The 23,967-nt window shown below is 48.3% G+C and overlaps 10 protein-coding genes across 10 annotated transcripts; 5 read left to right on the top strand and 5 right to left on the bottom strand.

Annotated features, from left to right (window-relative positions):
* Positions 1-197: 197 nt before the first annotated feature.
* LOC146072807 (histone H2B 1.1-like) lies at positions 198-578 on the bottom strand. Its single transcript, XM_083180003.1, has one exon. The coding sequence runs from the start codon at positions 576-578 to the stop codon at positions 198-200; it is 381 nt and encodes a 126-aa protein (XP_083036129.1).
* Positions 579-939: 361 nt separating this feature from the next.
* LOC146073246 (histone H2A type 1) lies at positions 940-1,332 on the top strand. The gene has a single exon (XM_083180435.1). It carries the CDS (start codon positions 940-942, stop codon positions 1,330-1,332), a length of 393 nt encoding a protein of 130 aa, XP_083036561.1.
* A 591-nt stretch (positions 1,333-1,923) lies between these two features.
* LOC146072806 (histone H3) lies at positions 1,924-2,509 on the bottom strand. The gene has a single exon (XM_083180002.1). The coding sequence runs from the start codon at positions 2,507-2,509 to the stop codon at positions 2,099-2,101; it is 411 nt and encodes a 136-aa protein (XP_083036128.1). The 3' UTR covers positions 1,924-2,098.
* Positions 2,510-7,004: 4,495 nt separating this feature from the next.
* LOC146072805 (histone H1.11R-like) lies at positions 7,005-7,771 on the top strand. Its single transcript, XM_083180001.1, has one exon. It carries the CDS (start codon positions 7,100-7,102, stop codon positions 7,769-7,771), a length of 672 nt encoding a protein of 223 aa, XP_083036127.1. The 5' UTR covers positions 7,005-7,099.
* A 2,444-nt stretch (positions 7,772-10,215) lies between these two features.
* LOC146072804 (histone H2B 1.1-like) lies at positions 10,216-10,596 on the bottom strand. The gene has a single exon (XM_083180000.1). The coding sequence runs from the start codon at positions 10,594-10,596 to the stop codon at positions 10,216-10,218; it is 381 nt and encodes a 126-aa protein (XP_083036126.1).
* Positions 10,597-10,957: 361 nt separating this feature from the next.
* On the top strand, positions 10,958-11,350 carry LOC146073245 (histone H2A type 1). The gene has a single exon (XM_083180434.1). It carries the CDS (start codon positions 10,958-10,960, stop codon positions 11,348-11,350), a length of 393 nt encoding a protein of 130 aa, XP_083036560.1.
* Positions 11,351-11,941: 591 nt separating this feature from the next.
* LOC146072803 (histone H3) lies at positions 11,942-12,527 on the bottom strand. Its single transcript, XM_083179998.1, has one exon. The coding sequence runs from the start codon at positions 12,525-12,527 to the stop codon at positions 12,117-12,119; it is 411 nt and encodes a 136-aa protein (XP_083036124.1). The 3' UTR covers positions 11,942-12,116.
* Positions 12,528-17,071: 4,544 nt separating this feature from the next.
* LOC146072802 (histone H1.11R-like) lies at positions 17,072-17,789 on the top strand. Its single transcript, XM_083179997.1, has one exon. The coding sequence runs from the start codon at positions 17,118-17,120 to the stop codon at positions 17,787-17,789; it is 672 nt and encodes a 223-aa protein (XP_083036123.1). The 5' UTR covers positions 17,072-17,117.
* Positions 17,790-20,967: 3,178 nt separating this feature from the next.
* On the top strand, positions 20,968-21,360 carry LOC146073244 (histone H2A type 1). The gene has a single exon (XM_083180433.1). The coding sequence runs from the start codon at positions 20,968-20,970 to the stop codon at positions 21,358-21,360; it is 393 nt and encodes a 130-aa protein (XP_083036559.1).
* A 592-nt stretch (positions 21,361-21,952) lies between these two features.
* Positions 21,953-22,538, bottom strand: LOC146072801 (histone H3). Its single transcript, XM_083179996.1, has one exon. The coding sequence runs from the start codon at positions 22,536-22,538 to the stop codon at positions 22,128-22,130; it is 411 nt and encodes a 136-aa protein (XP_083036122.1). The 3' UTR covers positions 21,953-22,127.
* Positions 22,539-23,967: the final 1,429 nt, after the last annotated feature.

Genomic DNA, 23,967 nt, shown 5'->3' with positions numbered 1-23,967 from the left:
ACTTTTTTTTTTTTTTTCTGAACCAGTAGGGTTAACAATAGCTAGAGGGTACGTCACAAGTCAGTTATGTCTGTCGGTGTGCACTTATCCCGTGAGCCTGGACACAGCAAAAACCATCATAGTTACAGCTCGATTAGAGAGAAGGTGGGTGGCTCTGAAAAGAGCCTTTGTGTTGGTGTGGGTGGGAGAAGGGGAGATTACTTGGCGCTGGTGTACTTGGTGACGGCCTTGGTGCCCTCGGACACGGCGTGCTTGGCCAGCTCTCCAGGCAGCAGCAGACGTACGGCGGTCTGGATCTCCCTGGAGGTGATGGTGGAGCGCTTGTTGTAGTGAGCCAGGCGGGAAGCTTCCCCAGCAATGCGCTCAAAGATATCGTTGACAAAGGAGTTCATGATGCCCATAGCCTTGGAGGAGATGCCGGTATCAGGGTGCACCTGCTTCAGCACCTTGTACACGTAAATGGCGTAACTCTCCTTCCTGGTCTTTCTACGCTTCTTCCCATCCTTCTTCTGGGTCTTGGTCACCGCTTTCTTAGAGCCCTTCTTGGGCACCGGCGCAGACTTTGCTGGATCAGGCATTGTAGCTTATCAACAAATAACCGCTTCAAATTCGAGAAGAAATGACTGTGTGCAAAAGTGCCGTACGTCGGCTATAGCTGCTCTATTTATAGGGATCTTATGCAAACGAGGCATCGCTGCTGTAAGCTACTCTATTGGGTAGAATTGTCGTGTGACGAAAAGCAGCATCGTTGACTCCACCCTTCAGATACGGATTGGTCTGTGGATAAACTTGAGCTGCATTGGTTAATTTGTAAGCAGGCCAATCACAGAGCAGACAGCATCGGGTAACTGAGTATATAAGAGGAGGGCGGTATTTTACACTTACACTTTTGCAGGTTTCCATCTGTATTTGTAAAGCTTTTTTGCTCCGTTAGCTATTATGTCTGGAAGAGGTAAACAAGGCGGCAAAACCCGGGCTAAGGCCAAGACTCGTTCATCCAGGGCTGGTCTCCAGTTCCCAGTTGGTCGCGTGCATCGTCTGTTAAGGAAGGGAAACTATGCGGAACGAGTGGGTGCCGGTGCCCCGGTCTACCTGGCCGCGGTGCTGGAATATCTGACGGCTGAGATTCTGGAGCTTGCCGGAAACGCTGCCCGCGACAACAAGAAGACCCGCATCATCCCCCGCCACCTGCAGCTGGCTGTACGCAACGACGAAGAGCTCAACAAGCTGCTCGGTGGGGTGACCATCGCCCAGGGAGGTGTTCTGCCTAACATCCAGGCAGTGCTGCTGCCCAAGAAGACCGAGAGCCACAAGCCAGCTAAGAGCAAGTAATTCAACGGCAAAAAAATATTTTACCTAAAACACAAAGGCTCTTTTCAGAGCCACCCACCCCGACCTTAAAGAGCTGATTCATGTTTAAAATGTATACATGGAAGTTATTCGCCCGAATTAGCGGGACAGGTGTAAGTGCCACTGTGGCCTTTCTACGCTTAACAACAGGGACGTAAATTGAGTTTAACGTGTGTAGTGAAATTGCATTACCGTCCCGCGTAACATGCCCCGCTTATCTGAAGGGAGACTTGTGCCTAGCCCTGGAAAGAGATGAAGGAGCTAGAACTGAGACTTTTCTTGTACTTAACATCAATCGTTTACTGTGAAGGCCGGTAGTCTGTTCGTTCCCCCTGGATAGATGAAGATTGTGCCTGTGTCGTGCAAGTAACAGGCTGGTGACAAATCACGGAGAAGATAAGAAACAGCCGAGGCTTGAGCCAGTAATGTACCTTATGCTTAAGTCTCATATATATGAAAGAATGTTTAATTATAATAGCTAGTAATGTAACTTATGCTCAAGTCTGTATACGTATACAGATTTTTTTTTTTTTTTTTTTTTTTTATAGTGCCCCATGTTGTGAAGGACGGAAGGCGAACACAAGCTGTGTGTCTGGTAATTAAGGCCTTTAGCGGACAACCGGGCACCTTACCATGCCTCCAGTGTGAACACTACTATGTCATTGATGCTATAGCTCGTTTAGAAAGATTTGGTGGCTCTGAAAAGAGCCTTTGTTGTCGTTGTTGGGTTTCTAGGAGTGCCAAGTATCTATGCCCTCTCCCCACGGATCCTGCGGGCCAGCTGGATGTCTTTTGGCATGATGGTCACCCTCTTGGCGTGGATGGCGCACAGGTTGGTGTCCTCGAAGAGCCCCACCAGATAAGCTTCGCTGGCCTCTTGCAGGGCCATGACAGCAGAGCTCTGGAAGCGCAGGTCGGTCTTGAAGTCCTGGGCGATCTCACGCACCAGGCGCTGGAAGGGCAGCTTGCGGATGAGCAGCTCGGTGGATTTCTGGTAGCGGCGGATCTCACGGAGAGCCACAGTCCCGGGTCGGTAGCGGTGAGGCTTCTTCACGCCGCCGGTAGCTGGGGCGCTTTTCCGGGCAGCCTTGGTTGCTAGCTGCTTGCGGGGAGCTTTCCCGCCAGTAGATTTGCGAGCGGTTTGCTTTGTCCTGGCCATCCTTCTTCAACACGCACTTCAGCACCTCAGTCTGTTCTGTAGAAAGAAAAGTGAATCGAATTCAGCCGCTGCCATCTCCATTTATACACAGTGCTGCGCTGTCATTGGGTGAGCTAAGGGCATCCACCCTCCTGATTGGCATTCTCGTTTTCAAACGAGTCCTCTATGACGTTCCGTTTTCTCCCTTTATTGTATAGAACAGGCGGGCGCGGGAACGAAATGACGCGAGGAGGTTAGGTCACGTGTTAGTCACCAGAATGAACGAGAAGTATGTTCTGGCATCATGATCCGAGCGAGAAGGGACACCGACCCAATGGTCCCTTATATGCATAGCACACGGCGGTGATACTACATTGCACCATCACAACAAGGAACTCTGGGCTAAAGCGTTTTGGAAAATAAACGTAAACATATTATATTACATTACATACCATAGCTACCATGGGCGGGGAAAGTACTGCATGGGAACAATAGAAGTGCCTTACAGGTGTCTGAAACCCGGGAGATCGTACTATGAGATTGCTGTAACAACAACAGGTCACAGTATCTGCAGAGCATGGCACTTTCACAGTATTACGATCACTGATGGATCGCCGAAGCAGAAAAAAAAAATATATTTATGAGGTCAGACTCAGAGCCGGATTAAGCCCTCGGCACACCGTGCCCTCCCCAGTCCCACCGCCACACTTACCTCAGGGAGGGAGAGAAGGACACACGAAGGCTGGGAATCCAATCCAGGACTCCTCTCTATCTGCTGCCTCTCTCCAACCTCCGCTGCTGCTGGCGGTGGAGGCTTTTTTAGGTTTGACAGCAGGAGCAGAGCAGCTCCGGACAGAGGGTCCCCTAAAATACGGGGGCCCTGGGGAACTGTCCTACTCCCCCCTAGTACTGCTCTCTGCATATGTTAGAGCTAGCTCTGTTCTCATATTGTCTGAGTGGCTTTGAAAATAATTAAAAGTACCGCATGTATGATACTAATGGGAAACATTGTTATAGTATTGCTACTATTCTATTAAAACATTAGTGATATCAATCTGTGACAAAGTATCCACTTAGACCACAAGGTGAATGTCAGAAAACTGAGAAAGTAAATGTAATATTACTCTATTTTCCGCTTTTACTTTCTCTGTGGACACTTTCTAGTCTAGATCGTATTGAGGTTTACAGTGAAGATGCTCTCGGTGCAAATAATAATCACATAACACGTATATTGTTGTTAGAACTGGATTTATATTGATGCACAGTCTATTAGTTAATTTCCATTTTGCCATGACAATTAAAGGGGGGGGGTAATATTTTTATGACAGTCAGCGGAGTTCACAAACCATCTAGGGTAGTATATGGCTATAAGAACAATGAATATACAAGAGACCTGAGTGTACAGTAATAGAGAATAAAAACGATTGTTGTTTCCTAGCACGGCCACAATCGTATGGATCGTGTACCTTTAAGTAAGGTACACGATCCATACGATGGACCCGATTTCCTTTGAAATCAGGTCCATTTTGCCGGCTAGGAGACAATATCGGGGGCATCGCGTCGGTCGGGACCGTTAACAATGGTCCCGACGCGACCGACGCGATGCCCCCGATTTCCCCTCAGACTTCAATGTTAAAAAATATTTTAACATTGAAATCGTGTCGGGAAAGGTAAAATATCGGGGGCATCGCGTCGGTCGGGACCATTAACATTGGTCCCGACGCGATGCCCCCGATTTTTCCATAGGCTTCAATGTTAAAATATTTTTTAACATTGAAATCTTGAAAAAATGTGAAAAATGTGAAATGGGCCAATATGACCCATTTCACATTATAGATGTCCCCGTCGTCACCCCACGATAGACGCCAACCCGAAGCGTGGCGAGCGCAGCGAGCCCGCGAGGGGCGGCGGTGCGCGTCCTCCGACCTTTTCATTCCCCTACTATCCACGTCGGCGAAGCCCGAAGCGTGGCGAGCACAGCGAGCCCTGCGAGGGGACGCGTATACCTGTGAAGTTATACGCGTCCCCTCGCCACGCTTCGGGCTCGGTGGCTCGCTGCGCTCGCCACACTATTCTATTCTCAACTCCACGCCGACGTGGATAGTAGGGGAATGAAAAGGTCGGAGGACGCGCACCGCCGCCCCTCGCGGGCTCGCTGCGCTCGCCACGCTTCGGGTTGGCGTCTATCGTGGGGTTGGGTGTACGCCGTGACATTTGGGGGGGTTGGGAATATTTTACATTGAATTCAATGTAAAATCGGGTCCCAGGGACCCGATTTACATTTCATTCAAAAAAAAAATCGGGTCCAAAATCGGTCGATTTTTCCGACACGACCACCCCGATGTAAATCGGTGTGGCGTGCTAGGAAACAAGTACCATATTTTTTATTTATAAGGCGCCACACGTGGTACGCAGCGCCGTACAAATAGAACATATTAGAACAGTACAGGGTAAACAGAACTAGACATAACAGTGACAGAAGATCAAAAACAGCACAATTAGCAATTAGCAGCACATCTCTTGGTACACAATACAGCAGATATATAGGGAAGTGAGTGAGAAGAGATGCAGGTGTAGATTGCAGGTGAGTAAGAGAGCTGTAATTGAAATGTAAGAAGGGTGCTGTGAGTACAGGAGGGGAGAGGGCCCTGCTCTATGGAGCTTACAATCTAGAAGGAGGGGGAGACAGACAGGTGACAAGATGTACAGGTAAGGAGACCTGAGGCAAGAAGTAAGAACGGAAGGGATAGTCAGGACATGAGGCAGCAGGTAGAGAAAGCGGACAAAGTAGTCCTCTCCCTCCTCCTATCCTCCTCTGTAAAATGTAAAGTCTAATGTGATGCTCATCATAATGATACTCGCACACCGCTTCCATTGGGCCAATATAGTGTACTACTAAATTTGGGCTCGCTATTCAGTCTTTTGCTCCAGGTGCTAATTTCAACTGTGCATTTTAAATAGATATCCGGTGTGGCATCTTTCTTGTGCAGAAGAACAATTGCTTGGGGGAAATCTTTGCCAATACATATTTTTTGCCATATATAAATTCTCCACAGTTTGGCTGATTTTTTTTTCTCTAATCTTGGCCAGCAAGTTGGTGGGCCTAACTGCTCATGGTGTCCTCTAAAAGGTGCCAGTCTCTCCTCCAGCATGGTGATTTACCACTGGACCGCATGCTTCATATCAGGCGCCCCTCTGCACCTACAGTATCCATGCTGGCTGCATTTATTAGGACGCTACTTGGTCTAAAACCATATAGTAACACTATTATTTTCGAACAGTTATTTGTTGGTGCACCACTGATGTTCAAGTATTCTTCCTACAAATATGTTTCCTTTTTTTCTATCCTCTATTTATCTAATCTCTACTTTTGGCTCCCTTCTCTGCCTTTTTCAAAACACAACCGTGTCAACGTGGCGAGGCCATGGAATGTCACATAGCTACATGGATTATTTTGAGACAATTTAGTGCCAGTGTCACCAGCATTCCTCACATCCAGAACAATACCAGACAATGGAATATGCTAGGTGTCCTGAGCTTGTCATTGTAGCCAGAGTGGCTAGATAACATATGAGGATGCTTCCTGCCTGTGTTATCCACCTGAGCTCTTGTGGAGTGTGGATGTCGGCTGCCCTCTCTGCTAGATTAACGATGACATCTTTATGTAACACGTGGCTGGCCCCCTGGTCCAATGTGTTGGACGCCTCCTCATACTGGAGATTTTCAACAGTTCTGGCACCAAAATCACGATCTGAGCTACTGACCCAAGTACTGTAACGTCATTCCTCTTGGCTAGAGGTCCATTTCATTGCAGCAAGACATGGGACTAGATAACCATAGCCATCGTACTAGCTGTATGGGCTATTACAGGAAGCGACAAGCAAACTCCTCAGAACCAAAACAAAAATCCCAGCAGTCGAGTCTAGAAAGTATTTTGACCTTGTCACAGTAGCAAGAATTCTTTAGACAAGAGTGCCGTTACCTTGAAGCCACCTGCCTGTGTGTGTGCCAGTACCATGATGCCACCTGCCTGTGTTATCCAAATGTGTGTACAGGAGTTCACAAATCATCTAAATGCGTTTGAATATGCGCCCTGTCCTGCACAAAGTGTCCCGCAGGCGACTTTTGTCATCCTCTGGACTAGAAGGAGGCAAAAAAGTCCCGAATGGACATATTCTCCTCACAGAAGAAGAGAGATGTGTTCCATGCCGGGCACATCTAGCCTGGTGCGGGTCAGCTGCCACTGGCTAATCCTGGCCTCCTTCTTAGCGCTTAAGCTAGCGGTTGCCATATGGTGTTAGGGGAGACCTTGGAGTACGAAGGTGGTGAAGAGAACCGGTCCTCTGTTCCTCTCATGCCATAAAAAATGCACCTTTTCTGCGCTAGCAAAACACAGGGCGAGAGCAGATCTTGTGAAACTCGAAAGCTAGGACAAGGTTTACACGGCTGCTTGTTCCGCCAATAGGAGCACAGAACGCTCCCCTCTGATCAGCCAATCACAGCACATCCGGCAGGTTATATAAGAGACATCAGCTGCTCAGGGCACTGACTGTGTGTGACTTAACGATACCGCGTTTTTTTGTTGTTGTTGCTGATCTATCCAACCGTACCATGGCAGAGACCGCACCCGCCGCCGCTGCTGTTCCGCCTTCAGAAGGCGCAGCCAAAAAGAAGAGGCAGCCAAAGAAAGCTGCTGGAGGAGCCAAGAAAAGCGCCAAGTCTTCTGGACCCAGCGTATCCGAGCTGATCGTGAAAACCGTGGCCGCCTCCAAAGAGCGCAGCGGGGTTTCTCTTGCCGCCCTGAAGAAAGCTCTGGCTGCCGGAGGCTACGATGTGGAGAAGAACAACAGCCGCGTGAAGCTGGGCGTGAAAAGTTTGGTCACCAAAGGAACTCTCACCCAGGTGAAAGGCACCGGCGCTTCCGGCTCCTTCAAGCTCAATAAGAAGCAGGCGGAGAGCAAGAAGGTCGCCCAGAAGTCTCTGAAGCCCAAGAAACCTGCTGCAAAGAAAGTGGCCAAATCCCCGAAGAAGCCCAAGAAAGCTCCGAGTGCAGCCAAGAGCCCGAAGAAGGTGAAGAAGCCAGCAAAGGCGGCTGCAGCTGCCAAAAGCCCAAAGAAGCCTAAAGCGGTGAAGCCGAAGAAGGCGGCCGCCAAGAGTCCGGCCAAGAAGGCAGCGAAACCCAAAGCCGCCAAGAGTCCGGCCAAGAAGGCGGCGAAGCCCAAAGCCGCAAAAAGTCCGGCCAAGAAGGCAGCCAAGCCCAAGAAAGCCGCGGCAAAGAAGTAATGGCTGAACCGCCGCATCCTCGCTCCCTTGTTCTCCCCCCAAAAGGCTCTTTTCAGAGCCACCCACCCTCTCTCGACAGAGCTGTGAGCGCACGGCGTGGCCTGATGGCTGCGCCCTTCAGTAAGTAATCAACAGGTGCACCAGAATGTTGTAGCTTGCCCCTTAAATTCAGTCACTTCACAATTCTACAGATGTGCTTGGAAGTGGGAATAATGAAACAAGTTAAGTATCAACTCTTTAATAAACGCTTCATAGCGCATATAGCGTTTTGGTGCGCGTTTCAATGAATCACTGTAAACCGGGGGGCGCATTCACCTGTGGCACCATACCTCCCAGCCGGTTCTGCCCTACATCCTCTGTATAGGGCCAGCGCAATCTGTGGCAGAGCTGTCAGGGAAGATGCGTGATTCACCACTATAGAACTCTTTAGCTCAGCCTCGTATTTTTTTTTTTTTATTATCCCCAGCTGGAGTAACTGCTGCAAATCGTGAGGTGCAAGGGTTTATACACAGTATATAGAGCTTAGTAAAACGCAGAGGAAGGCGGACTGGATCGTTGTTAAATCTGCGTTCATCGTGACCCTTTCAAACACAATTGTCCGGAAAACGTATATGCCTCTGTGCAGTGGTCGCTACCAGCGTGGTTTGTACCGCAACCCTATCAACAAATTGCGGATTACCAAATTACACAATCACCGACACTAAAAAGGAACCACTGCACCCGTGGCACCTCACTGCCTGCATCCACTAACGGTGCGGCTAGTGTGAGGGAATGAATTCATATTAGGACCCGGCAAATAGCCGCATTACACAGGGAGGATGTAACAGCGCTCTCGTAGAAAAGATGGGTGGCCCTGAAAAGGGCCTTTGTGTGTGGGTGACTGAGTGAGATGCTCCTGGGAATTTAACCCCCGAACCCATAGAGAGTACGGCCCTGGCGTTTCAGAGCATAGACCACGTCCATAGCGGTCACAGTCTTCCTCTTGGCGTGCTCGGTGTAGGTGACGGCATCACGAATGACATTCTCCAGAAACACCTTCAGCACACCGCGGGTCTCCTCGTAGATGAGTCCAGAGATACGCTTAACACCCCCTCGCCTAGCTAGACGACGGATGGCAGGCTTGGTAATGCCCTGGATGTTGTCACGGAGAACCTTCCTGTGACGCTTAGCGCCTCCTTTGCCGAGCCCCTTTCCGCCTTTACCTCTTCCAGACATTCTCAAAAATCCTTCTGTGACAAACAGTAAGAATGAGTATAGTTTCCTGTCAGCGGCTTTTATAAAGTGGAAGAGCGGACCTGATGGGTGACTTGGACTTAAAGGCGGAGTCTTGTATCGCCTTGCCATTCGTTCATAAGCACAACCCTTTTATTGTTTTCCTTTCGTTCATTACTAGAAGATATTGTTTTATGTTTAGATTTATATGAACTGCTCTCTTGGTATTGTTTTCTTCGTTAATACCCAGTGTAACATTTCAGCTTGATTAGAGAACTAAACTATTCAGCTACGTTGTGGTGAATATTTGTGTGGATGAAACGTAATGACCAGACCGGTCCCGACGATAATAGTTTTATTTATTTTTTTTACATTTTATTATACGTGGAATAGATATAGATACATTGTATATGTTCACGTTGAAAGTGGGGGAATTGGTAACGACAAAGGACCCACACAATGAGAGTCGCTCAGATATCGGCGGGAAATTAAAAACATCACCAAAAACATTCCCACTGGGAAACTGCTTCTGATAATCACAACTACTGTAACGTTTCCATAGCTCCCGGACTCGGTGTGTGTGTGTGTGTGTGTGTGTGTGTTACAGTGGGAACCGAGTTTGCCTGAGCAGGAATTACGTGTTCACCCTTAATTAAATGCATCGAAACGGAACCGAGTCACAGAAGTAACTGGGTACAATAGAGCTACGTTAACATACTGCACCCTTCATTTAGAAAGACAGTGATCCATTGGCAACGGTGCTCATCGAAAATTCGAATGTGATGTTTAAAGGCACCAACTGTTACAATTTAACAGTACTTTGCAACGTTTCCATCCAACAGAATGCTTTCGATTTTCGGCAGCTGCACACGGGGAACATTGCTGCCCTATGGGTCGCATGTATCTTTTCTTTTTCTATTTATTTATTTAACCAGTGACATATGCAATGTAACGAACCGGTCCTATATTTGAAACTGGATTCAGATCCTAGAAAGATAACTACAGAATGCAGCTTTGCAAGTGGTAAGTAAAGGCACTTTTTTTTTTTTTTTCTGAACCAGTAGGGTTAACAATAGCTAGAGGGTACGTCACAAGTCAGTTATGTCTGTCGGTGTGCACTTATCCCGTGAGCCTGGACACAGCAAAAACCATCATAGTTACAGCTCGATTAGAGAGAAGGTGGGTGGCTCTGAAAAGAGCCTTTGTGTTGGTGTGGGTGGGAGAAGGGGAGATTACTTGGCGCTGGTGTACTTGGTGACGGCCTTGGTGCCCTCGGACACGGCGTGCTTGGCCAGCTCTCCAGGCAGCAGCAGACGTACGGCGGTCTGGATCTCCCTGGAGGTGATGGTGGAGCGCTTGTTGTAGTGAGCCAGGCGGGAAGCTTCCCCAGCAATGCGCTCAAAGATATCGTTGACAAAGGAGTTCATGATGCCCATAGCCTTGGAGGAGATGCCGGTATCAGGGTGCACCTGCTTCAGCACCTTGTACACGTAAATGGCGTAACTCTCCTTCCTGGTCTTTCTACGCTTCTTCCCATCCTTCTTCTGGGTCTTGGTCACCGCTTTCTTAGAGCCCTTCTTGGGCACCGGCGCAGACTTTGCTGGATCAGGCATTGTAGCTTATCAACAAATAACCGCTTCAAATTCGAGAAGAAATGACTGTGTGCAAAAGTGCCGTACGTCGGCTATAGCTGCTCTATTTATAGGGATCTTATGCAAACGAGGCATCGCTGCTGTAAGCTACTCTATTGGGTAGAATTGTCGTGTGACGAAAAGCAGCATCGTTGACTCCACCCTTCAGATACGGATTGGTCTGTGGATAAACTTGAGCTGCATTGGTTAATTTGTAAGCAGGCCAATCACAGAGCAGACAGCATCGGGTAACTGAGTATATAAGAGGAGGGCGGTATTTTACACTTACACTTTTGCAGGTTTCCATCTGTATTTGTAAAGCTTTTTTGCTCCGTTAGCTATTATGTCTGGAAGAGGTAAACAAGGCGGCAAAACCCGGGCTAAGGCCAAGACTCGTTCATCCAGGGCTGGTCTCCAGTTCCCAGTTGGTCGCGTGCATCGTCTGTTAAGGAAGGGAAACTATGCGGAACGAGTGGGTGCCGGTGCCCCGGTCTACCTGGCCGCGGTGCTGGAATATCTGACGGCTGAGATTCTGGAGCTTGCCGGAAACGCTGCCCGCGACAACAAGAAGACCCGCATCATCCCCCGCCACCTGCAGCTGGCTGTACGCAACGACGAAGAGCTCAACAAGCTGCTCGGTGGGGTGACCATCGCCCAGGGAGGTGTTCTGCCTAACATCCAGGCAGTGCTGCTGCCCAAGAAGACCGAGAGCCACAAGCCAGCTAAGAGCAAGTAATTCAACGGCAAAAAAATATTTTACCTAAAACACAAAGGCTCTTTTCAGAGCCACCCACCCCGACCTTAAAGAGCTGATTCATGTTTAAAATGTATACATGGAAGTTATTCGCCCGAATTAGCGGGACAGGTGTAAGTGCCACTGTGGCCTTTCTACGCTTAACAACAGGGACGTAAATTGAGTTTAACGTGTGTAGTGAAATTGCATTACCGTCCCGCGTAACATGCCCCGCTTATCTGAAGGGAGACTTGTGCCTAGCCCTGGAAAGAGATGAAGGAGCTAGAACTGAGACTTTTCTTGTACTTAACATCAATCGTTTACTGTGAAGGCCGGTAGTCTGTTCGTTCCCCCTGGATAGATGAAGATTGTGCCTGTGTCGTGCAAGTAACAGGCTGGTGACAAATCACGGAGAAGATAAGAAACAGCCGAGGCTTGAGCCAGTAATGTACCTTATGCTTAAGTCTCATATATATGAAAGAATGTTTAATTATAATAGCTAGTAATGTAACTTATGCTCAAGTCTGTATACGTATACAGATTTTTTTTTTTTTTTTTTTTTTTTATAGTGCCCCATGTTGTGAAGGACGGAAGGCGAACACAAGCTGTGTGTCTGGTAATTAAGGCCTTTAGCGGACAACCGGGCACCTTACCATGCCTCCAGTGTGAACACTACTATGTCATTGATGCTATAGCTCGTTTAGAAAGATTTGGTGGCTCTGAAAAGAGCCTTTGTTGTCGTTGTTGGGTTTCTAGGAGTGCCAAGTATCTATGCCCTCTCCCCACGGATCCTGCGGGCCAGCTGGATGTCTTTTGGCATGATGGTCACCCTCTTGGCGTGGATGGCGCACAGGTTGGTGTCCTCGAAGAGCCCCACCAGATAAGCTTCGCTGGCCTCTTGCAGGGCCATGACAGCAGAGCTCTGGAAGCGCAGGTCGGTCTTGAAGTCCTGGGCGATCTCACGCACCAGGCGCTGGAAGGGCAGCTTGCGGATGAGCAGCTCGGTGGATTTCTGGTAGCGGCGGATCTCACGGAGAGCCACAGTCCCGGGTCGGTAGCGGTGAGGCTTCTTCACGCCGCCGGTAGCTGGGGCGCTTTTCCGGGCAGCCTTGGTTGCTAGCTGCTTGCGGGGAGCTTTCCCGCCAGTAGATTTGCGAGCGGTTTGCTTTGTCCTGGCCATCCTTCTTCAACACGCACTTCAGCACCTCAGTCTGTTCTGTAGAAAGAAAAGTGAATCGAATTCAGCCGCTGCCATCTCCATTTATACACAGTGCTGCGCTGTCATTGGGTGAGCTAAGGGCATCCACCCTCCTGATTGGCATTCTCGTTTTCAAACGAGTCCTCTATGACGTTCCGTTTTCTCCCTTTATTGTATAGAACAGGCGGGCGCGGGAACGAAATGACGCGAGGAGGTTAGGTCACGTGTTAGTCACCAGAATGAACGAGAAGTATGTTCTGGCATCATGATCCGAGCGAGAAGGGACACCGACCCAATGGTCCCTTATATGCATAGCACACGGCGGTGATACTACATTGCACCATCACAACAAGGAACTCTGGGCTAAAGCGTTTTGGAAAATAAACGTAAACATATTATATTACATTACATACCATAGCTACCATGGGCGGGGAAAGTACTGCATGGGAACAATAGAAGTGCCTTACAGGTGTCTGAAACCCGGGAGATCGTACTATGAGATTGCTGTAACAACAACAGGTCACAGTATCTGCAGAGCATGGCACTTTCACAGTATTACGATCACTGATGGATCGCCGAAGCAGAAAAAAAAAATATATTTATGAGGTCAGACTCAGAGCCGGATTAAGCCCTCGGCACACCGTGCCCTCCCCAGTCCCACCGCCACACTTACCTCAGGGAGGGAGAGAAGGACACACGAAGGCTGGGAATCCAATCCAGGACTCCTCTCTATCTGCTGCCTCTCTCCAACCTCCGCTGCTGCTGGCGGTGGAGGCTTTTTTAGGTTTGACAGCAGGAGCAGAGCAGCTCCGGACAGAGGGTCCCCTAAAATACGGGGGCCCTGGGGAACTGTCCTACTCCCCCCTAGTACTGCTCTCTGCATATGTTAGAGCTAGCTCTGTTCTCATATTGTCTGAGTGGCTTTGAAAATAATTAAAAGTACCGCATGTATGATACTAATGGGAAACATTGTTATAGTATTGCTACTATTCTATTAAAACATTAGTGATATCAATCTGTGACAAAGTATCCACTTAGACCACAAGGTGAATGTCAGAAAACTGAGAAAGTAAATGTAATATTACTCTATTTTCCGCTTTTACTTTCTCTGTGGACACTTTCTAGTCTAGATCGTATTGAGGTTTACAGTGAAGATGCTCTCGGTGCAAATAATAATCACATAACACGTATATTGTTGTTAGAACTGGATTTATATTGATGCACAGTCTATTAGTTAATTTCCATTTTGCCATGACAATTAAAGGGGGGGGGTAATATTTTTATGACAGTCAGCGGAGTTCACAAACCATCTAGGGTAGTATATGGCTATAAGAACAATGAATATACAAGAGACCTGAGTGTACAGTAATAGAGAATAAAAACGATTGTTGTTTCCTAGCACGGCCACAATCGTATGGATCGTGTACCTTTAAGTAAGGTACACGATCCATACGATGGACCCGATTTCCTTTGAAATCAGGTCCATTTTGCCGGCTAGGAGACAATATCGGGGGCATCGCGTCGGTCGGGACCGTTAACAATGGTCCCGACGCGACCGACGCGATGCCCCCGATTTCCCCTCAGACTTCAATGTTAAAAAATATTTTAACATTGAAATCGTGTCGGGAAAGGTAAAATATCGGGGGCATCGCGTCGGTCGGGACCATTAACATTGGTCCCGACGCGATGCCCCCGATTTTTCCATAGGCTTCAATGTTAAAATATTTTTTAACATTGAAATCTTGAAAAAATGTGAAAAATGTGAAATGGGCCAATATGACCCATTTCACATTATAGATGTCCCCGTCGTCACCCCACGATAGACGCCAACCCGAAGCGTGGCGAGCGCAGCGAGCCCGCGAGGGGCGGCGGTGCGCGTCCTCCGACCTTTTCATTCCCCTACTATCCACGTCGGCGAAGCCCGAAGCGTGGCGAGCACAGCGAGCCCTGCGAGGGGACGCGTATACCTGTGAAGTTATACGCGTCCCCTCGCCACGCTTCGGGCTCGGTGGCTCGCTGCGCTCGCCACACTATTCTATTCTCAACTCCACGCCGACGTGGATAGTAGGGGAATGAAAAGGTCGGAGGACGCGCACCGCCGCCCCTCGCGGGCTCGCTGCGCTCGCCACGCTTCGGGTTGGCGTCTATCGTGGGGTTGGGTGTACGCCGTGACATTTGGGGGGGTTGGGAATATTTTACATTGAATTCAATGTAAAATCGGGTCCCAGGGACCCGATTTACATTTCATTCAAAAAAAAAATCGGGTCCAAAATCGGTCGATTTTTCCGACACGACCACCCCGATGTAAATCGGTGTGGCGTGCTAGGAAACAAGTACCATATTTTTTATTTATAAGGCGCCACACGTGGTACGCAGCGCCGTACAAATAGAACATATTAGAACAGTACAGGGTAAACAGAACTAGACATAACAGTGACAGAAGATCAAAAACAGCACAATTAGCAATTAGCAGCACATCTCTTGGTACACAATACAGCAGATATATAGGGAAGTGAGTGAGAAGAGATGCAGGTGTAGATTGCAGGTGAGTAAGAGAGCTGTAATTGAAATGTAAGAAGGGTGCTGTGAGTACAGGAGGGGAGAGGGCCCTGCTCTATGGAGCTTACAATCTAGAAGGAGGGGGAGACAGACAGGTGACAAGATGTACAGGTAAGGAGACCTGAGGCAAGAAGTAAGAACGGAAGGGATAGTCAGGACATGAGGCAGCAGGTAGAGAAAGCGGACAAAGTAGTCCTCTCCCTCCTCCTATCCTCCTCTGTAAAATGTAAAGTCTAATGTGATGCTCATCATAATGATACTCGCACACCGCTTCCATTGGGCCAATATAGTGTACTACTAAATTTGGGCTCGCTATTCAGTCTTTTGCTCCAGGTGCTAATTTCAACTGTGCATTTTAAATAGATATCCGGTGTGGCATCTTTCTTGTGCAGAAGAACAATTGCTTGGGGGAAATCTTTGCCAATACATATTTTTTGCCATATATAAATTCTCCACAGTTTGGCTGATTTTTTTTTCTCTAATCTTGGCCAGCAAGTTGGTGGGCCTAACTGCTCATGGTGTCCTCTAAAAGGTGCCAGTCTCTCCTCCAGCATGGTGATTTACCACTGGACCGCATGCTTCATATCAGGCGCCCCTCTGCACCTACAGTATCCATGCTGGCTGCATTTATTAGGACGCTACTTGGTCTAAAACCATATAGTAACACTATTATTTTCGAACAGTTATTTGTTGGTGCACCACTGATGTTCAAGTATTCTTCCTACAAATATGTTTCCTTTTTTTCTATCCTCTATTTATCTAATCTCTACTTTTGGCTCCCTTCTCTGCCTTTTTCAAAACACAACCGTGTCAACGTGGCGAGGCCATGGAATGTCACATAGCTACATGGATTATTTTGAGACAATTTAGTGCCAGTGTCACCAGCATTCCTCACATCCAGAACAATACCAGACAATGGAATATGCTAGGTGTCCTGAGCTTGTCATTGTAGCCAGAGTGGCTAGATAACATATGAGGATGCTTCCTGCCTGTGTTATCCACCTGAGCTCTTGTGGAGTGTGGATGTCGGCTGCCCTCTCTGCTAGATTAACGATGACATCTTTATGTAACACGTGGCTGGCCCCCTGGTCCAATGTGTTGGACGCCTCCTCATACTGGAGATTTTCAACAGTTCTGGCACCAAAATCACGATCTGAGCTACTGACCCAAGTACTGTAACGTCATTCCTCTTGGCTAGAGGTCCATTTCATTGCAGCAAGACATGGGACTAGATAACCATAGCCATCGTACTAGCTGTATGGGCTATTACAGGAAGCGACAAGCAAACTCCTCAGAACCAAAACAAAAATCCCAGCAGTCGAGTCTAGAAAGTATTTTGACCTTGTCACAGTAGCAAGAATTCTTTAGACAAGAGTGCCGTTACCTTGAAGCCACCTGCCTGTGTGTGTGCCAGTACCATGATGCCACCTGCCTGTGTTATCCAAATGTGTGTACAGGAGTTCACAAATCATCTAAATGCGTTTGAATATGCGCCCTGTCCTGCACAAAGTGTCCCGCAGGCGACTTTTGTCATCCTCTGGACTAGAAGGAGGCAAAAAAGTCCCGAATGGACATATTCTCCTCACAGAAGAAGAGAGATGTGTTCCATGCCGGGCACATCTAGCCTGGTGCGGGTCAGCTGCCACTGGCTAATCCTGGCCTCCTTCTTAGCGCTTAAGCTAGCGGTTGCCATATGGTGTTAGGGGAGACCTTGGAGTACGAAGGTGGTGAAGAGAACCGGTCCTCTGTTCCTCTCATGCCATAAAAAATGCACCTTTTCTGCGCTAGCAAAACACAGGGCGAGAGCAGATCTTGTGAAACTCGAAAGCTAGGACAAGGTTTACACGGCTGCTTGTTCCGCCAATAGGAGCACAGAACGCTCCCCTCTGATCAGCCAATCACAGCACATCCGGCAGGTTATATAAGAGACATCAGCTGCTCAGGGCACTGACTGTGTGTGACTTAACGATACCGCGTTTTTTTTTTGTTGTTGCTGATCTATCCAACCGTACCATGGCAGAGACCGCACCCGCCGCCGCTGCTGTTCCGCCTTCAGAAGGCGCAGCCAAAAAGAAGAGGCAGCCAAAGAAAGCTGCTGGAGGAGCCAAGAAAAGCGCCAAGTCTTCTGGACCCAGCGTATCCGAGCTGATCGTGAAAACCGTGGCCGCCTCCAAAGAGCGCAGCGGGGTTTCTCTTGCCGCCCTGAAGAAAGCTCTGGCTGCCGGAGGCTACGATGTGGAGAAGAACAACAGCCGCGTGAAGCTGGGCGTGAAAAGTTTGGTCACCAAAGGAACTCTCACCCAGGTGAAAGGCACCGGCGCTTCCGGCTCCTTCAAGCTCAATAAGAAGCAGGCGGAGAGCAAGAAGGTCGCCCAGAAGTCTCTGAAGCCCAAGAAACCTGCTGCAAAGAAAGTGGCCAAATCCCCGAAGAAGCCCAAGAAAGCTCCGAGTGCAGCCAAGAGCCCGAAGAAGGTGAAGAAGCCAGCAAAGGCGGCTGCAGCTGCCAAAAGCCCAAAGAAGCCTAAAGCGGTGAAGCCGAAGAAGGCGGCCGCCAAGAGTCCGGCCAAGAAGGCAGCGAAACCCAAAGCCGCCAAGAGTCCGGCCAAGAAGGCGGCGAAGCCCAAAGCCGCAAAAAGTCCGGCCAAGAAGGCAGCCAAGCCCAAGAAAGCCGCGGCAAAGAAGTAATGGCTGAACCGCCGCATCCTCGCTCCCTTGTTCTCCCCCCAAAAGGCTCTTTTCAGAGCCACCCACCCTCTCTCGACAGAGCTGTGAGCGCACGGCGTGGCCTGATGGCTGCGCCCTTCAGTAAGTAATCAACAGGTGCACCAGAATGTTGTAGCTTGCCCCTTAAATTCAGTCACTTCACAATTCTACAGATGTGCTTGGAAGTGGGAATAATGAAACAAGTTAAGTATCAACTCTTTAATAAACGCTTCATAGCGCATATAGCGTTTTGGTGCGCGTTTCAATGAATCACTGTAAACCGGGGGGCGCATTCACCTGTGGCACCATACCTCCCAGCCGGTTCTGCCCTACATCCTCTGTATAGGGCCAGCGCAATCTGTGGCAGAGCTGTCAGGGAAGATGCGTGATTCACCACTATAGAACTCTTTAGCTCAGCCTCGTATTTTTTTTTTTTTTTTTTTATTATCCCCAGCTGGAGTAACTGCTGCAAATCGTGAGGTGCAAGGGTTTATACACAGTATATAGAGCTTAGTAAAACGCAGAGAAAGGCGGACTGGATCGTTGTTAAATCTGCGTTCATCGTGACCCTTTCAAACACAATTGTCCGGAAAACGTATATGCCTCTGTGCAGTGGTCGCTACCAGCGTGGTTTGTACCGCAACCCTGTCAACAAATTGCGGATTACCAAATTACACAATCACCGACACTAAAAAGGAACCACTGCACCCGTGGCACCTCACTGCCTGCATCCACTAACGGTGCGGCTAGTGTGAGGGAATGAATTCATATTAGGACCCGGCAAATAGCCGCATTACACAGGGAGGATGTAACAGCGCTCTCGTAGAAAAGATGGGTGGCCCTGAAAAGGGCCTTTGTGTGTGGGTGACTGAGTGAGATGCTCCTGGGAATTTAACCCCCGAACCCATAGAGAGTACGGCCCTGGCGTTTCAGAGCATAGACCACGTCCATAGCGGTCACAGTCTTCCTCTTGGCGTGCTCGGTGTAGGTGACGGCATCACGAATGACATTCTCCAGAAACACCTTCAGCACACCGCGGGTCTCCTCGTAGATGAGTCCAGAGATACGCTTAACACCCCCTCGCCTAGCTAGACGACGGATGGCAGGCTTGGTAATGCCCTGGATGTTGTCACGGAGAACCTTCCTGTGACGCTTAGCGCCTCCTTTGCCGAGCCCCTTTCCGCCTTTACCTCTTCCAGACATTCTCAAAAATCCTTCTGTGACAAACAGTAAGAATGAGTATAGTTTCCTGTCAGCGGCTTTTATAAAGTGGAAGAGCGGACCTGATGGGTGACTTGGACTTAAAGGCGGAGTCTTGTATCGCCTTGCCATTCGTTCATAAGCACAACCCTTTTATTGTTTTCCTTTCGTTCATTACTAGAAGATATTGTTTTATGTTTAGATTTATATGAACTGCTCTCTTGGTATTGTTTTCTTCGTTAATACCCAGTGTAACATTTCAGCTTGATTAGAGAACTAAACTATTCAGCTACGTTGTGGTGAATATTTGTGTGGATGAAACGTAATGACCAGACCGGTCCCGACGATAATAGTTTTATTTTTTTTACATTTTATTATACGTGGAATAGATATAGATACATTGTATATGTTCACTTTGAAAGTGGGGGAATTGGTAACGACAAAGGACCCACACAATGAGAGTCGCTCAGATATCGGCGGGAAATTAAAAACATCACCAAAAACATTCCCACTGGGAAACTGCTTCTGATAATCACAACTACTGTAACGTTTCCATAGCTCCCGGACTCGGTGTGTGTGTGTGTGTGTGTGTTACAGTGGGAACCGAGTTTGCCTGAGCAGGAATTACGTGTTCACCCTTAATTAAATGCATCGAAACGGAACCGAGTCACAGAAGTAACTGGGTACAATAGAGCTACGTTAACATACTGCACCCTTCATTTAGAAAGACAGTGATCCATTGGCAACGGTGCTCATCGAAAATTCGAATGTGATGTTTAAAGGCACCAACTGTTACAATTTAACAGTACTTTGCAACGTTTCCATCCAACAGAATGCTTTCGATTTTCGGCAGCTGCACACGGGGAACATTGCTGCCCTATGGGTCGCATGTATCTTTTCTTTTTCTATTTATTTATTTAACCAGTGACATATGCAATGTAACGAACCGGTCCTATATTTGAAACTGGATTCAGATCCTAGAAAGATAACTACAGAATGCAGCTTTGCAAGTGGTAAGTAAAGGCACTTTTTTTTTTTCTGAACCAGTAGGGTTAACAATAGCTAGAGGGTACGTCACAAGTCAGTTATGTCTGTCGGTGTGCACTTATCCCGTGAGCCTGGACACAGCAAAAACCATCATAGTTACAGCTCGATTAGAGAGAAGGTGGGTGGCTCTGAAAAGAGCCTTTGTGTTGGTGTGGGTGGGAGAAGGGGAGATTACTTGGCGCTGGTGTACTTGGTGACGGCCTTGGTGCCCTCGGACACGGCGTGCTTGGCCAGCTCTCCAGGCAGCAGCAGACGTACGGCGGTCTGGATCTCCCTGGAGGTGATGGTGGAGCGCTTGTTGTAGTGAGCCAGGCGGGAAGCTTCCCCAGCAATGCGCTCAAAGATATCGTTGACAAAGGAGTTCATGATGCCCATAGCCTTGGAGGAGATGCCGGTATCAGGGTGCACCTGCTTCAGCACCTTGTACACGTAAATGGCGTAACTCTCCTTCCTGGTCTTTCTACGCTTCTTCCCATCCTTCTTCTGGGTCTTGGTCACCGCTTTCTTAGAGCCCTTCTTGGGCGCCGGCGCAGACTTTGCTGGATCAGGCATTGTAGCTTATCAACAAATAACCGCTTCAAATTCGAGAAGAAATGACTGTGTGCAAAAGTGCCGTACGTCGGCTATAGCTGCTCTATTTATAGGGATCTTATGCAAACGAGGCATCGCTGCTGTAAGCTACTCTATTGGGTAGAATTGTCGTGTGACGAAAAGCAGCATCGTTGACTCCACCCTTCAGATACGGATTGGTCTGTGGATAAACTTGAGCTGCATTGGTTAATTTGTAAGCAGGCCAATCACAGAGCAGACAGCATCGGGTAACTGAGTATATAAGAGGAGGGCGGTATTTTACACTTACACTTTTGCAGGTTTCCATCTGTATTTGTAAAGCTTTTTTGCTCCGTTAGCTATTATGTCTGGAAGAGGTAAACAAGGCGGCAAAACCCGGGCTAAGGCCAAGACTCGTTCATCCAGGGCTGGTCTCCAGTTCCCAGTTGGTCGCGTGCATCGTCTGTTAAGGAAGGGAAACTATGCGGAACGAGTGGGTGCCGGTGCCCCGGTCTACCTGGCCGCGGTGCTGGAATATCTGACGGCTGAGATTCTGGAGCTTGCCGGAAACGCTGCCCGCGACAACAAGAAGACCCGCATCATCCCCCGCCACCTGCAGCTGGCTGTACGCAACGACGAAGAGCTCAACAAGCTGCTCGGTGGGGTGACCATCGCCCAGGGAGGTGTTCTGCCTAACATCCAGGCAGTGCTGCTGCCCAAGAAGACCGAGAGCCACAAGCCAGCTAAGAGCAAGTAATTCAACGGCAAAAAAATATTTTACCTAAAACACAAAGGCTCTTTTCAGAGCCACCCACCCCGACCTTAAAGAGCTGATTCATGTTTAAAATGTATACATGGAAGTTATTCGCCCGAATTAGCGGGACAGGTGTAAGTGCCACTGTGGCCTTTCTACGCTTAACAACAGGGACGTAAATTGAGTTTAACGTGTGTAGTGAAATTGCATTACCGTCCCGCGTAACATGCCCCGCTTATCTGAAGGGAGACTTGTGCCTAGCCCTGGAAAGAGATGAAGGAGCTAGAACTGAGACTTTTCTTGTACTTAACATCAATCGTTTACTGTGAAGGCCGGTAGTCTGTTCGTTCCCCCTGGATAGATGAAGATTGTGCCTGTGTCGTGCAAGTAACAGGCTGGTGACAAATCACGGAGAAGATAAGAAACAGCCGAGGCTTGAGCCAGTAATGTACCTTATGCTTAAGTCTCATATATATGAAAGAATGTTTAATTATAATAGCTAGTAATGTAACTTATGCTCAAGTCTGTATACGTATACAGATTTTTTTTTTTTTTTTTTTTTTTTTATAGTGCCCCATGTTGTGAAGGACGGAAGGCGAACACAAGCTGTGTGTCTGGTAATTAAGGCCTTTAGCGGACAACCGGGCACCTTACCATGCCTCCAGTGTGAACACTACTATGTCATTGATGCTATAGCTCGTTTAGAAAGATTTGGTGGCTCTGAAAAGAGCCTTTGTTGTCGTTGTTGGGTTTCTAGGAGTGCCAAGTATCTATGCCCTCTCCCCACGGATCCTGCGGGCCAGCTGGATGTCTTTTGGCATGATGGTCACCCTCTTGGCGTGGATGGCGCACAGGTTGGTGTCCTCGAAGAGCCCCACCAGATAAGCTTCGCTGGCCTCTTGCAGGGCCATGACAGCAGAGCTCTGGAAGCGCAGGTCGGTCTTGAAGTCCTGGGCGATCTCACGCACCAGGCGCTGGAAGGGCAGCTTGCGGATGAGCAGCTCGGTGGATTTCTGGTAGCGGCGGATCTCACGGAGAGCCACAGTCCCGGGTCGGTAGCGGTGAGGCTTCTTCACGCCGCCGGTAGCTGGGGCGCTTTTCCGGGCAGCCTTGGTTGCTAGCTGCTTGCGGGGAGCTTTCCCGCCAGTAGATTTGCGAGCGGTTTGCTTTGTCCTGGCCATCCTTCTTCAACACGCACTTCAGCACCTCAGTCTGTTCTGTAGAAAGAAAAGTGAATCGAATTCAGCCGCTGCCATCTCCATTTATACACAGTGCTGCGCTGTCATTGGGTGAGCTAAGGGCATCCACCCTCCTGATTGGCATTCTCGTTTTCAAACGAGTCCTCTATGACGTTCCGTTTTCTCCCTTTATTGTATAGAACAGGCGGGCGCGGGAACGAAATGACGCGAGGAGGTTAGGTCACGTGTTAGTCACCAGAATGAACGAGAAGTATGTTCTGGCATCATGATCCGAGCGAGAAGGGACACCGACCCAATGGTCCCTTATATGCATAGCACACGGCGGTGATACTACATTGCACCATCACAACAAGGAACTCTGGGCTAAAGCGTTTTGGAAAATAAACGTAAACATATTATATTACATTACATACCATAGCTACCATGGGCGGGGAAAGTACTGCATGGGAACAATAGAAGTGCCTTACAGGTGTCTGAAACCCGGGAGATCGTACTATGAGATTGCTGTAACAACAACAGGTCACAGTATCTGCAGAGCATGGCACTTTCACAGTATTACGATCACTGATGGATCGCCGAAGCAGAAAAAAAAAATATATTTATGAGGTCAGACTCAGAGCCGGATTAAGCCCTCGGCACACCGTGCCCTCCCCAGTCCCACCGCCACACTTACCTCAGGGAGGGAGAGAAGGACACACGAAGGCTGGGAATCCAATCCAGGACTCCTCTCTATCTGCTGCCTCTCTCCAACCTCCGCTGCTGCTGGCGGTGGAGGCTTTTTTAGGTTTGACAGCAGGAGCAGAGCAGCTCCGGACAGAGGGTCCCCTAAAATACGGGGGCCCTGGGGAACTGTCCTACTCCCCCCTAGTACTGCTCTCTGCATATGTTAGAGCTAGCTCTGTTCTCATATTGTCTGAGTGGCTTTGAAAATAATTAAAAGTACCGCATGTATGATACTAATGGGAAACATTGTTATAGTATTGCTACTATTCTATTAAAACATTAGTGATATCAATCTGTGACAAAGTATCCACTTAGACCACAAGGTGAATGTCAGAAAACTGAGAAAGTAAATGTAATATTACTCTATTTTCCGCTTTTACTTTCTCTGTGGACACTTTCTAGTCTAGATCGTATTGAGGTTTACAGTGAAGATGCTCTCGGTGCAAATAATAATCACATAACACGTATATTGTTGTTAGAACTGGATTTATATTGATGCACAGTCTATTAGTTAATTTCCATTTTGCCATGACAATTAAAGGGGGGGGGTAATATTTTTATGACAGTCAGCGGAGTTCACAAACCATCTAGGGTAGTATATGGCTATAAGAACAATGAATATACAAGAGACCTGAGTGTACAGTAATAGAGAATAAAAACGATTGTTGTTTCCTAGCACGGCCACAAT

The sequence above is a fragment of the Crinia signifera genome, chromosome 4 (genome assembly GCF_055691185.1).
Source record: "Crinia signifera chromosome 4, ASM5569118v1, whole genome shotgun sequence".
NCBI classification, from domain to species: Eukaryota; Metazoa; Chordata; class Amphibia; order Anura; family Myobatrachidae; genus Crinia; species Crinia signifera.
Note: the sequence above shows the minus strand (reverse complement) of the source record. Positions and strands in the feature narration are given on the sequence as shown.

Bases quoted from the DNA above. Each gene is read 5' to 3' on its own strand.
- LOC146072807 (XM_083180003.1), bottom strand. From the start codon at position 578: ATGCCTGATCCAGCAAAGTCTGCGCCGGTGCCCAAGAAGGGCTCTAAG.
- LOC146073246 (XM_083180435.1), top strand. From the start codon at position 940: ATGTCTGGAAGAGGTAAACAAGGCGGCAAAACCCGGGCTAAGGCCAAG.
- LOC146072806 (XM_083180002.1), bottom strand. From the start codon at position 2,509: ATGGCCAGGACAAAGCAAACCGCTCGCAAATCTACTGGCGGGAAAGCT.
- LOC146072805 (XM_083180001.1), top strand. From the start codon at position 7,100: ATGGCAGAGACCGCACCCGCCGCCGCTGCTGTTCCGCCTTCAGAAGGC.
- LOC146072804 (XM_083180000.1), bottom strand. From the start codon at position 10,596: ATGCCTGATCCAGCAAAGTCTGCGCCGGTGCCCAAGAAGGGCTCTAAG.
- LOC146073245 (XM_083180434.1), top strand. From the start codon at position 10,958: ATGTCTGGAAGAGGTAAACAAGGCGGCAAAACCCGGGCTAAGGCCAAG.
- LOC146072803 (XM_083179998.1), bottom strand. From the start codon at position 12,527: ATGGCCAGGACAAAGCAAACCGCTCGCAAATCTACTGGCGGGAAAGCT.
- LOC146072802 (XM_083179997.1), top strand. From the start codon at position 17,118: ATGGCAGAGACCGCACCCGCCGCCGCTGCTGTTCCGCCTTCAGAAGGC.
- LOC146073244 (XM_083180433.1), top strand. From the start codon at position 20,968: ATGTCTGGAAGAGGTAAACAAGGCGGCAAAACCCGGGCTAAGGCCAAG.
- LOC146072801 (XM_083179996.1), bottom strand. From the start codon at position 22,538: ATGGCCAGGACAAAGCAAACCGCTCGCAAATCTACTGGCGGGAAAGCT.